This window comes from Phyllostomus hastatus, unplaced genomic scaffold, assembly GCF_019186645.2.
Source record: "Phyllostomus hastatus isolate PE091 unplaced genomic scaffold, TTU_PhHast_1.1 phas_contig_209, whole genome shotgun sequence".
In the NCBI taxonomy this organism is placed as follows: Eukaryota; Metazoa; Chordata; class Mammalia; order Chiroptera; family Phyllostomidae; genus Phyllostomus; species Phyllostomus hastatus.
Genome location: NW_025333735.1, coordinates 15,290,101 through 15,304,362, shown reverse-complemented (window position 1 = coordinate 15,304,362; position 14,262 = coordinate 15,290,101). Strand labels below are relative to the sequence as shown.

At 41.4% G+C, this 14,262-nt stretch overlaps 1 protein-coding gene across 1 annotated transcript in view; it reads right to left on the bottom strand.

Moving 5' to 3' along the window:
* PTGER3 (prostaglandin E receptor 3) overlaps positions 1 to 12,351 on the bottom strand; it is a 77,917-nt gene extending 65,566 nt beyond the window's left edge. The window contains exon 1 of the mRNA XM_045835308.1: positions 10,538 to 12,351. Coding sequence (XP_045691264.1) covers positions 10,538 to 11,431 — 894 coding nt within the window. The 5' untranslated portion in view covers positions 11,432 to 12,351. The remainder of the gene's footprint in view (positions 1 to 10,537) is intronic.
* Between the last annotated feature and the right edge of the window lie 1,911 nt (positions 12,352 to 14,262).

Genomic DNA, 14,262 nt, shown 5'->3' with positions numbered 1-14,262 from the left:
GGTAATCTGAGTACAACCCAGAGCCTAAGGACCTGAAAGGGAGGGCTGATTCTGGATAGAATGTGGCCTGAGGCCAGCCACCCTCTGGGTCCATACTTTCTAGCACATTGGTTGCTCTCTAGGGAATTACTGCTCAGCTTTGTGGCTGGAGTGCACTTGGGTTCTCTCTAATGATGGCATCTGAGCATAAACACTCCGCACTACAGCCTGGGCAGAGGCGTGCTCCAGCAGCAGTGAGCCAGCAGCTGCCCAGACAAGGCCAATTTGAAGTAGAGGAACCATGTGGCAGCGAGAAACCACAGTAATGACCCATCCATCTGGTTATATTTGTTTATTGGCATGACTATTTATTTATTGTCTGTCTACCTTAGTATATTGAAAGCTTCACAAAAGAAGACAGCAGGTCGGCTTGGCTTAACATCGGGGCTACCAAGGATAGCACAGGTTGCACACTGTTAAAAGAAGTGGTATTTGTGTAGAATACAGTGTGAATAGGGCCTCCTAGTGCTATATAATTGCTCAACTCATATAACCACATGATTCAGCCCTGGTCACCACAGTATCACTACAGTGAGCAGTGTTGCAGGCATACAGCAACACTCAAGCAATACTTACTGAATGATTGTATAAAAAAATGCAAGGTCTACTTTGTCTGTTTGCTCACACTTCTGTGCTTCTTCCTAAGAAGTCTTTGGGTGTTTTCCTCCATGCATCTAATACAGTACATCTGACAGGGATGATTTTATCTACTTAGAGCCACAGGAAGTCAGAACTGAAGAGAAGGTTAGGGTTTATCATTGTTTTATCCTACAGACAAGGAAAGGGAAAACCAAAAAGATAAAGTGACTTATCATGTAGTGGAAAAGTCATGACCAGAACCCAGGTCTCTTGCCTTCTGGTGCTATAATCTTTCTGTGGTCCTCACCTGCTTCTTCAGTTATTTTATTTTGTTCCTCTCATGAAACAGGAGTGCTCAGAAGTCAGTGGTCACTTAATCACTAACCTCTACTGGCTGGCGCCTTAGGACTTGTTGATATACTCATCAATTTGGGGAAGTCTACCTGATTCAAACAAGATGGTGTCAGCAACACATTACCAGGAAAATTTCATACCTCAAGACTGCCAGCAAGGCTCCACTTTACCATCTGGTGAAGTACCCAGAATGTATCTGATTTTTCACAATCTCTCTTTCATTATTTTCAACATTAACAATATATTGTACTTCTTTTTCCAAATTTTTATGAATCACACCAATAGCAGCATATTCTCAACCACAGAAAATGATACTTACTAGGTATTCAGAAAGAGGAACAAAAAGATCAAATCTACAGGAAGTATCCAAGGATTAGTGAAAAGTATGTTTTTAAAATCATACTTGATTTTTTTGATCAATAACTGCTTGATTGACCTTTTGTTTTTATATTAACAAGATTTTTAAAAATAGTAATGGTATTTGTTATAGAATTTATCCTGTACTTATATTATTACATGACTCCTTCCTAAATTAATAACTGATGTTTTTTTCTTTTTTTAACAGAAATTAAGGTGTGGAAAAAAAAATCAAGCCTCTTCCTTCTTCCATCTCTATCACTAACTTTAATGTTTAGATTTATGATCCTTAAACACTTACCATAAAAATCAGTGCTGTTGTCCTGGCTGGTATAGCTCAGAGGATTGAGCTTCAGCCCACGAACTGAGAAGTTAGTAGTTTGATTCCCAGTCAGGGCTCATGCCTGGGTTGCAAGTCAGGTCCCCAGTTGGGGGTGTGCAAGTGGCAACTGATCATGTGTCTCTTGCACAATGATGTTTCTATCCCCACTCCCTCCTTTCTCTTCAATCTAATGTAAATAAATAAAATCTTTTTAAAAAATCAGTGCTGATAAAATAATATGTAGATTTTGAATAAACACTGAGATCAGCCATTGAAAGGTCCTCCTTATGAATGTTGCCCAAGAGAAACACTGGGTGGGCAAACTGATGGTAAGTTTGTAGGTTGTGTTATTTGCAAACAATGTTAATGCCTAGTCAGGACCTGGCCAAACTGTGAGGCAGTTTACAATTGTATGATTCTCATGTTTTGGTTTGATTTAAGACTTGTGTAAACTCTCAGTTCTGAGCTGTGAGTGATTCTGGTTCAGCCTCAACATTTCAGATCACCTGTGAAAATGAGGAAAATGGAGGCACAGGTTCTACCCTTAAAAAGTGTGCAGAACGAGCTAACCTAGGACAATAACTAGACGTACGATTAATTTGACTGAAACCTTTGCATGAGGACATGTCTCAGCACACCAGGAAATACAGGAAGAAGTGCCTCCCTGGAAAGACAGGAGACTTGTTTCAGACCTGTGGCAGTGGTCTTCAGAGCACAAGGTGGTGGTTACGCCTCAGGTTTATGAACAAGGGGAGATGGAATCCAGCACTTGTTAGACTTAAGAGAGTTAACTGGCAGCTGTGAGGGGGAAAGTATTCCAGAGCTGAGAGAACACAGAAGAGTACAGAGATGGTGGCAGGGCAGAGGAGGAGGGATGAATTACAATTCCTTGTAAAGCTTCATGCACCTATGATTTACCATTTTTCTTATCTTATTATTTTTTTTGGAAAAGTTATATTCTCCACCACGTTTTCCCCTTGGTGAAGTATAACTAATCAAACTGTAAAACATCACTTGTCTCTTTTCTCCAGGTTCCTGGGGGAAAGGTCTGTCTGAACACGAGTCAACATTATCATCCAGTAAAACATCATAGTAGTATTCCTAATACAGAAGGAATATTCCAATTATGCTTATATTATACATGTATCTTGGTTTTCATTACAATACTGTGAAATGGACTAGGTAGGTGTTTTAATTACTATTTTACAGAAGAGATGAAAATAGTTCACAAAAATATCAAGTGAGTTATCTAAAGGAAGGGAAACTTGTCAGGAGGTGATCTGAGTACAACCCAGAGCCTAAGGACCCAAAAGGGAAGGCTGATTCTGGACAGTCAGTATGTGGCCTGAGGCCAGCCGCCCTCTGGGTCCGCAACTAATAGCTCATGTAACTGGGACAGAAGCAGACCCTGTCTTCTGATCTGGGTGCTGAAATGGTGCATTAACAAGCATGCATGGGGTGCACCTGTATGGCAGGCAATTACAGTTCCTACGGAAAACAAAATCAGCACACAAGACCTCAGGAGGTCAATTAACCAATATGTCCAATGAAGTATTATTGCTCACACCATGTCAGGGAAATACAAGGTAGGTCCTTTGAGGTCAAAGGGCCAGAGTACCCAATCAAGGCTAGAGAGGATCAGGAAAGGCTTCTCTACCAAAGCAACTTCCAACTTGAGACCTTAGCCACGCCAAGAGGGATGGCTGCTTGGCAGCTATTATTGAATGACAGAGGGGTAAAGCGGCAAGTGGGAAAAATGGAGAGAGAGGTGTTCTGAGTAAAGAGAGCAGAGTCACAGAGAATTTTCACTCCATAGTGCTACTTCCTCAGGTGTGTGCATCTCTCTCCTTAAAAAGTCACATGCTTTTTAATTTGATGTAGTCCCATTCATTTTCTTTCTTTTATTTCCCTTGCCCTAGAAGATATATTGGCAAAAATATTGCTACAATGATATCTGAAATTTTATTGCCTATGTTTTCTGCTAGGATTTTTATGGTATCACAACTTAGATTTAAGTCTTTTATCCATTTTGAGTTTATTTTAGTGTATGGTGTAAGGCAGTGATCTAGCTTTCATGTACCAGTCCAGTTCTCCTAACACCATTTATTGAAGAGGCTATCTTTACTCCATTGTGTGCTTGTGCCCCTTTTGGCAAATATTAGTTGACCATAGAGACATGGGTTTATTTCTGGGCTCTCTATTCTGTTCCATTGATCTATGTTCTAATCCCAGACTGTTTTGATTATAGTGGCCTTGTAGTATAGTTTAATATCAGGTATTGTGTATCCCATCTACTTTGTTCTTCTTTCTCAAGATTGCTGAGGCTATTTGGGATCTTCTTTGGTTCCATATAAATTTTTGGAGTATTCATTCTAAATCTGTGAATGAATACTAGATCTAGAAATACGCCATTGGTATTTTAATACAAATTGCATTAAATCTATAGATTGCTTTGGTAGGATGGACATTTTAATGATGTTAATTCTTCCAATCCATGAACAAAGTACATGCTTCCATTTATTTGTATCTTCCTTTTTTTTGTTTAGAGTTCTATAGTTTCTCAAGTACAGGTCTTTTTTACCTCCTTAGTTAAATTTATTCTTAGGTACTTTATTTTTTTGTTGCTGCTGTTGTTGTTTTTGTAGTAAATAAAAGCTTCTGCATAGCTAAAAGAACCATCATCAAAGTGAAAAGGGAACTGACTGTATGGGAGAACAGATTTGCCAGTGATACATTGGACAAAGATTTAATCTCCAAAATATATAAAGAACTCACACAACTCAACACCAGGAACACAAACAACCCAATTAAAAAATGGGTGAAGTACCTGAATAGACACTTCTCCAAGAAAGACATGCAGATGGTCCATAGGCATATAAAAAATGCTCAACATCACTAGCCATCAGAGAGGTACAAATTCAAACCACAATGAGATATCACCTCACACCTGTCAGAATGGCCATCATTAATAAATCAACAAACAGCAAGTACTGGTGAGGATGTGGAGAAAATGGAACCCTAGTAGCCTGTTGTGGGAATGTAGACTGTGCAGCCACTGTAGAAAGAGTATGGAATTTCCTAAAAAAATTAAAAATGGAACTACCTTTTGACCTAGTGATTCCACTGGTAGCAGTATACTCTAAGAATCCCGAAACACCAATTCCAAAGAACTTATGCACCTGTATGTTCATATCAGTACCACCTACAATAGGCAAGATTTGGAAACAGTCTAAGTGCCCATCAGTAGATGAGTGGATTAAAAAACTATGGTACATTTACACAATGGAATTCTACACAGCAGAAAGAAAGAAGGAGCTCCTACCCTTTGCGACAGCATGGATGGCTCTGGAAAGCATTATGTTAAGTGAAGTGAGCCAGGCAGTGAAAGACAGATACCTATTGATCTTACTTATGAAGAAAATCTAATGAACAAATCAAACAAATGAGGAAAATAGAACCAGAGGCATAGAATCATGGAATAGACTGACAGCAGTAAGAGGGGAAGAGGGAAATAGGGTATCTTTGAAAGAAGGTGAAGGTATTAGTCAAAGAACATATATAAAGGACCCATGGACCTGGACGATGGTGTGGAGATGGGCTATGGAAGGGGGTGCTCGGCAGAGGGGAGCAAAGGGGGAAAAATTGGGACAGATGTAATAGCATAAATGATAAAACAAAAAAGTTACATGCTGTTCAATGATCATTTCCATGTAAGAATGAATTACAATGTTTACTATAAGATGTCACATACACTTATGAGACAAGATATAAGAGGAATGACAAGAAAAATTAGGCTTCTTTGATTTCCTTCTTTACTCTATGAAAGTTGGAATTTTCTAGGGAAAAGAGGATCTGAGAGGCCATCTAATAATCCTCAAGAAGCACGAGGCATGAATGAGATAAACATGGAACACTGGTGGATTTTAAAAATATGACAGAAATGTAAGAAGTTTTGGGGGGCACTTCCCTCCTACTGCTTCCCTGTAATGCAAGACCTATCTGAAAACTGAGACAGGACACCCAGTACCCCTCACTACCATGCCTCAACACCCCCAGAAGAATCATTGTCTGTTACAAATGTTTGTAGTGCATATTCCTGAGTGTTATTCCCAGAAAACTGAACCTGTGGAAACTTTCACAATTCGGTCGTTGACCTTCATAGCTTTTTCAAAAGAGAAAGGCCAATGACTCACAATTATGCTACAACTCTAGATCATCTGAATTTCTTCAAATCTGATGGCTTAAGAACTGTTTAATTCTTGGCTCTCTCTGATAAACTCCAAAAAAAATCTGTGTTTTTTTAGCTTTGATTTATCTCAATCTTAAAATTACTTGGGCTTTCTGGATATATCATTTAGATAATCCACCATCTTACATACTGTGTCCAAAAGCCCTAGTCACTCAGGATTCCTATCCTTACAAAATACAATCTACCAATCCTTTTCCAAAGTTTCTCAATCTGGTTCATTGAACCATGATTCTCCCAAATAAGAACACCTGAGAATAATGTAAATAGAGAACAACCTTAAATATCTGTTAGTCCTACCTCTGTACTTTATAGACACAAAGATATATAACTTGCATATATGACAGAAAGATATATAAGACTAGAATTCATCACCTCTATGTAAGCTAAGCAAGAAAATAGACAACAAAATTGAAAACAAACTCAGAGTCAGATATCCTTAATTATTCTAATTCTAATATTCTTTATATCAGTTCTTCATCTGAATGATACAGAAAATAGTGGCATTCCTACAGGATGCAGTCAAATGAGGTAATTTTTCACAGTGAATAGGACATAGTAGATGCGTAAGAAATGTTTGTCGAATCAATCACCCCTAAAAGTGACCATTTCTAATAGCATTAGTTCTCTCTTACCTTTCCTCCTCTGACTCATCTCTTCCTACTGTCTCTAACCTAAAGCCCTAATCCACCTGAAAAAGCAAGCCATAACTAAGCTCACTTTCACTTTTCCTGCCCACACCTATCCACACTCTTCTGCACTGCCAATCTTTTAAAAATTATCTCCCCTATTTAAAAAAATTTAAAAATAGAGGCTGTATGGCCTACTGGCAAAACAAAAAACAAACACCCTACAATCCTCATCCTCTGTTCCCCTTAATCACCTCACACAGGCCCCCTGAGCCTTCCCATACCATGGTTCCCATAGATCCAGTGTGCACGCTTTGCTCTCTCCCACTAGGCTCCCGGGCCCACTTGCTCTCAGCTCCAGGTTCAAGCTGTGTCCCCCCACCTCTTCCAGGAAGCCTGCTCTGGCAAATTCAGGTAGACTTTCTTCCCAGACTCAAAGGCATTCATTACATCTTAACTTGCATTGTTCTCTAATTGTTTCACTTGTAAATGTGGGAATTCTGCTTTCCTGAACAGATTTCAACTTTGACCATTTTTCATAAGTCTACTTAATACCCCTTGCATGGTACCTAAAATGTATGGTAGTGAACTAAAAAGTGTAAAGAACTGAAAATAATCTCAATGCTTACAAAAGCAAATTATAGACGTTTCCTATAATGCCAGTTCATATGTTTAATCATTTTCCCTGAAACTATATGCTTAATATGGCAGAAATTTATCGGTAGAGAAAATTTGCAATTGAACAAAACTATTTTATAGTATAAAACAGCATTATTTCTGTAAAGCAAATCTATCACATGTAGTATATTTCAGGCAAATTTTATTTGTCAAACTATATCAGTGATTCCTTACATTAAAAAAAAAAGTTACATCTACATTGTATAATATGTTCTTGAATCAAAGCATCCTTGTCTACAACTGCAGACACTGAGCAGGGAATGTGCTGGTTCAAGATCAAAGGCAAACATTTCTAAGACTGCTTTTATCCAGTTCCTGTTATAAATGAGTTGCTCTGTTCCTCATACCTCACTTTTCACATTGTTGATAGTTACTTTATATTTACTATTTTTAAGATAACTACAGTATTAGCTACGTTCTACCTGTATGGGGAATGTCTGGTTTATAAAAGCGCAAAATGTACTCATAGCTTCTCTCAACACTCACCCAAGGTTATTGCTGCTTTTGGAATCTTGGCTATTATGTCAAACAACAGAACTATTTGGTGACTGTGGTTCATAAAATAATTATAATAATAACAATAATAAAAAGTCAAACAGATTGCATTGCTAAGTCAACTGACTAATTCCAAAGAATGACAAATGAACAGAAATAGGACTAAGAATCATAGACATGGTGACACTATTTTCCACTGTATTCTCACTCAGTTTCACATCTTGTAGTTTGTAAGGTGTCTGGAAAAAATAAGTAAAAAAACCTTTCATTGGCAGCATAGAAAACCTATATTTAAATATGTATGTGGTGGGAACTTGTAGCAGTTGCAACATTTTCTTATTCTCTTCTCTATTAGGTCTTGTGGCAGTAACAATTGCATATTGTTATAATCATGACAGACTTCCAAGATAAAATATACTCAGGATTCTTTTAAGTAGGGAGTTTGGATGATTCCCAACTCAACAAAAGCTGGTAGGGAATCTGTATTTTACCCATAGTTAAGAAAAAGATGTAGAAAACGATCTCTTACTTTAACATTAATGCACTAAAAATTCAATTCACTAAGTTCTAGTGTTTTCATTCTTATAATTCCGTCACCTATTAAGAAAGTGGTTTTGCCAGTTTCTTTCTTTCTTTTGAAATAATTCCAACATTTTAGTGGAGAGCTTTCTGAAGATATTTAGAGATTTAATTTCAACGGTGCAGAAAACAGAAGATAGAACTATTTGCTTCAGCTTAAAAAGTACCCATTTTGCAAATCTTTAATTTCTCCTCTTTGATATAATCAAGCATGTTAAAATTTTTTTAAGTTTAATGTTTTTATGATAACTGAATTAATAAAATCTCTAAAAACAGGCTGCAAACCAATGGATTTGTTTGAATGTAGGTATTAATTGAAATTAAATAAGGCTATTTCCAAATAGTATTTCTTAAGAGAGTAAGTTTGGCCATCCTAGGTTACGATTCTCAGAACTGGTCTAAATTCTCCCAAGGCCACTGAGCTCATGGTATTAAAGTTTTAAAGTAAAAGACACACTACTGTACATAGTATCTCTTCTAGTTAAAAAAAAATCTATACATTCATTTAACTGTATGGGTAACCATTTTATTCATATGACTTAATTGCATTTTTTCCAGGATATAAACAATATGATAGAGCAAACTCTAAGACATGGGACTCAAATGACAGTCCTGAAAATTTCAGATTTTTCTTTGTTGCCTTTAAAGTTATATTAATTTTCATAGTTTAGTAAAGTGTTCATTACTTAGGAACTCCTTTTCCCCTCTGTTTGGCCACCTACACACTCCATTTTTCAACCATAGAAGTAAATATATCTAAAATTGGTGCTGGTTTTGATAAGCCATGGTGATGACATCAGCCTGAGTTCTAGCTCCTGGAATGCAGAACTGTGACCATACAGCAGCTTGTGGTTGGAGCCAGCCTCAGGCAGTTAGAATGACGCTGGACCCCCTAGGAAGTGCTTGCACCGAGAGTCAGTCAGCGGGCCCTCGAGGTCTTGAACTCTCCTTGTCACCACATGTTGTCAATGATTTGGAGCCAAGACTTGTGCTCTAAATATACTGCACCAGTGAAACACAGGTCTTCTGGAATATCTGCTTTGTCCAGTGAATGGGGAGGGTGGGAGGGGGAAAGAGACTATGGTTCTATTTTCAAATACGAGAGATTTAAAACTGTAAGTGGTGCACAACAATGTCAGTGTATTTAATATCACTGTACACTTAAAATAGTTAAAATGGTAAATTTTATGCTATGTGTATTTTAGCACAATTTAAAAGGAAAAACAATGTGTGTGGGTTCTGAAAACTTGTGTCAATGAGTTTCAGAAGTTTTTCACAACTGTCTAATTTCCAGGTCCAATATATAAACTGTTATAATTGTCAAGTCACTATTTCTAAAACATAACTCCTATCAAGCCAGTCTGCCTATATAAACCTCCATCCATCAGGAACTAGTAAACAGCACTTACCCACAGAAATCTCCAGCTGAAAGTAACAGGAAAGTAAGATGTAAGAGTGGCTGTTTTATAAGGAGTTTGTGGAAACACCACTTGCTCCTAGACTGTGCACCCCTTTGAAGAGCTGGGAAGTGAAGAAACCCCTATATCCTATCCTAGGTTTGGCCTTGCCTCCAGTCCTGAATAGTTGCCACAAGGGTAAACAAAGGCTGGCCATCCGGAGTTACAAAACTTCGAGGGCTCACTGACTCACTGACTGTCAGTTCAAGCACTTCCCAGGGGGTCCTGCATGATTCCAAATGGCTAAGGTTGTCTCCAACCACAAATGCACTTTTACTCTCCTGCCTCTAGTCTAAAGTGAGCCTTCAAGGAAGGTTATTGCAGGCCGCGCTGAAAAGGGCACAGAGGCTCAGAAGCTGCAAGAGGGTTGTGACTGCCTGTGGTCACAGGTAGGGGATTTTTGCTGACTGAAAGTGGGAGGGGTATTTGAAATATGGGGGAAAACCCACAACCACAGGCTACAGTTGTCATTGCCAATATGACCAGGAGAAACCTCCATCTCTGCACAGGCATTGAAATCATACCTGGGTATTCTCTTTACTCCCTCCAATTACAATGTGAGCGCCCCTGTGGTCTCCATGTGTATGTAACCAGAACCTAAGACAATGGCTGGAATTTGAAGGTGATCAGCAAGTTAAGTGAGGAACTCAACTCAGAAGCTTCAACCAAGATTGCTCTGACAGAAAGGCTTCCCCAAAGCCCTGTGACTGCAAACACACCTCAGCAGGAGCTGTCATTTTGAGAAGTCTCTATTGCCCTCAGGCGCCCCACCCTGACCTCTGCACACCCAGGAACTACCTACCAGCAATGGCGACCAGCAGACCGACAGCACGCACATGATCCCCATAAGCTGGATGGCGGTCTCAGTCGTGATCCGGCCCCACTGGGCGCTCGACTGAGACGCCGTGGTCTTGGCCCGACAGCGGGACACCAGGGCCTTAATGGTGGCCAGGTTGCAGGCAAAGGTGATGGTCAGCGCCGAGAGCCCTAGGAAGGCAAAGGTAGAGGCAAAGAAAAGGTTGCCCCACTTGGGCGGGGAGCTAGTCCCGTTGCCACCTCCTCCGGTGCTAATGAAGCACCACGTCCCGGGCCACTGGATGGTGTACTGGCCCACGCCCAGCACCGGCAACAGGGCGAAGGCGAGCACCGCCAGCCACACGCCGAGCAGCACGCAGCGGGTGACGCGCGTCTTCATGTGGCTCGCGTACCAGTGCGGGGCCCGGATGGCCAGCGCCCGCTCGACGGCCATAGCGCTGGCGACGAAGAGCGAGGAGAGCCCAAAGACAGTCATGGTCAGGCCAAAGAAAGTGCACAGCCTCCCCGACGGGTCAAGGTGCTCCCAGCGCTGCTTGGACAGGTACACGACGATGACCACGGGGCTGGTGAGCAGCTGCCCAACCATGTCGGTGAGCGCTAGCCAGCCGATGCACAGCAGGAAAGACTTCTTGCGCTTGCTCTCCCGGCGCCGGTAGCTCCGCGACACCAGCAGCATGGCCAGCGCATTGCCCACGAAGCCGGTGATCAGCATGGTGATCGGAAAGACTACGGACACCGAGCGGCAATCCTCTCCGGTGTCCCGGGCACGCGTGAGGTTGCCCCGCGACTCCGCGGAGCGCTCGGGCTCCCACATGCCCGGGTAGGAGTAGTTGAGACGGGCGCAGAAAGGGGCGCTCCCGTCGCCCCGGGCTTCCTTCATGTTGGCTTCGAGGTGAGGACAGGACGGCGCCCGGGGAGCGGCAGCGGGAGCAGGTGGACTGGGTGCAGGAGCCGGCGAAGGTCGGTAGCGACCCGGGCTAGAGCTGGGGCGGGGCTGCCTTCCATGATGCGGGCGCAGCCGCCGCGGGACTTGTCTACGTCGGCGCTGTGCCCAGGCTTTCGCGCCACGCAGGCAGTCCCGCCGTCGGCCGGGGAAGCCTCTAGCTCCCGGGCTCGCCGAGGCCGCTCGCCCCTTCTATAAGGCCGAGGGGGCGGGGCGCCCGTGGGTGTGAGCCTCGGTGCGGTGGGAGGAGCAGGGAGTAGCCACGGAGCGCATCTCGGCTGCTGCGGCGTGACCGCGGTCCTGGACGCGAGCGCTTGGGAAAACCTCTGGCAGGGATCCTCTCGAAATGCCCAGTTTCGGGCGGACAGGACGCCCTTCCCTGCGCCGCGTCTCCTCCTGTCTCTGCCAGAGCAGTGTCCTTGGGCGGCGGGGACTAAAATGTCCGCTGGGCTTCTCAGTCCCAGGCAAGTTGCCGAGATGGACCGAGAATGCCCGCTCCGCTCCTTCTCCATCCACAGGGACTGGATCCTCTCCCTGAAGATCTTTTGTAACCCTGGCAAGCCTAACTCACCTGTCCCTAAGTAACCAAGGCAAACTACACTCCTTTGCTGGCTGATCGTGAACTTTTTTCCCCTTCTACTTCGGGATTCTGTAGTGATGATGAGCAGGCCAGGCTGCCCTGTTCCCTGGAGCGCACTGAAACTTAGAAAACTAATAGTAACTCTGGATTCGAGCAAATAGGTACAGGGAAACAAACTCTGCTAGTCGAATTAAAAAATGAAGATATCCCAAGTACCACCTCCCACCGAAAGTCCCCCTTCACTCCCCCTTAAAAACAAGTCAGCTAAATAAAAGTGAGCAAAAGTGGCTAGAGGCAGGTGGCAGTCACTTGCATATGTGAGATGGCAAAGTAAACTGCTGCCAGATGTGGGAAATGGGAGGGCACGGGGCGGGGGGAGCAGCAGGGAAGCATGCTCTTGCAAATCCTCCAGCCATTCTCCACCCCTTGCCCACTCTCATACAATTAGGACTAGAAACGGTAACCTTTAGTGAAATGGGCACAGTTGCCTAGTGACCTCTTTTATTAAGACAATTTTTTATGTGTTTTCACAAGTGTTTTCCCATTTAATCAGGGATTCTCCAAGATCCTGTTGCTATTATCACTCCCCTTTTATGGTGAGGTAACTGAGGCTCCGTGAAGTTAAAAGATATGCCCAGGGTCTTAAATCAATTCCTGGTCTCTGTCTTCTTACACATATAGACCATCATCTGGTGAAAATCAATAGTAAGACCAGTTGTTGACAAATCTAGAAAGGTGGTTTTTTGTTTGTTTGTTTTTGTCTCTTCACGTTGTCCAGGAAATGAAAAGATTTTTAAAAATTATTCATAAACTTCATTTTTCCTCATGGTTGAGAAATTAGACCTAATCATACAGTACTATGAAGACCATTACCCAGACTTCAGATGGACTTTTGGTGCTGGTCATGTCAGTTTTTTTTTTTTCCAGCTTAGTTGGTATCTTTTGGGGATGTAAATGAATGGTAGGTGATGTGATGGAATATGTTCTCTTGCATTCTTTCTTTTTTTTTTAAAGATTTTTATTTATTTATTTTTAGGGAGGAAAGGGATGGGGAGAGGGAGAGAGAGAGAGGGAGAGGGAGGGAGAGAGAGAGAGAGAGAGAGAGAGAGAGAGAGAGAGAGAGAGAGAGAGAGAGAGAGAGAGAGAGAGAGAAACATCAATGTGCGGTTGCTGGGGGTTATGGCCTGCAACCCAAGAATGTACCCTGGCTGGGAATCGAACCTGGGACACTTTGGTTCCCAGCCCGTGCTCAATCCACTGAGCTATGCCAGCCAGGGCGCATTCTTTCTTTTTGTGCTATTTTATTCTGCATGAGAACTTGAAAAAACATCTTTATAAAATGTTATGGTTTTTAAAGGAGAAAAGCAAAAATGTAATTTAAACTCCGTTTTAACGGTATGCATTATCACATTACTAATTTCATTTTGTGTTTTACTGTTATTTAAATTTTTTTCACTTTTCAATTTTCTTTCTAAATGCCATGTTTCTATGAGAATAGCAGCTACAAAGAAATAGTGAAGAGGTTTGCTTTTTAAATGTTCCCTAAACTTTTGTCTTATTAGCTTCAATTAATCTCACCCCCCCAAATTGGGGAAGTATTGTTTTTAGAATGTCATTTGAAAAGTATAATACTTTACAGTAATCTTATACACGTTATCCAAAGAAAAAACATTAAATTTAATTTTTCACTAATAAGTTTCTAGCACAATTGTTTTATTAAAAAATCTGACCGTTTAATGGTTCATATCATATAGCTAAAAGAGCAAAGCTGCATTATTCTCATTTTATTTATAAATATCTGACTTCTTTAAACTTCTACTTTCTCAATGAACAAACAAAACTGAAACAGACAGTAGAGAGCGGACTGGTGGCTGCTCCCTCAGAAGGGAGGGAAGTTGTTGGGGCTGGGGTGAAAGAGACCAAGAGATTAACAAGTACAATTTGATAATTACAGAATAGTCATGGGAATGTAAAGAATAGCATAGGAAATATAGTCAATAATATTGTGATGACTATGTATGGTGCCAGGTGGGTACTAGAACTATTGGGGGAAACACTTTGTGCAGTATATGATTGTCTAACCACTATGATATACACCTGAAATTAATAGAAAATAATATTAAAAGTAAACTGCAATTGAAAAATAAAATGTAAATTCTTAAAAAATAAAAATGTGAAATCATAACAA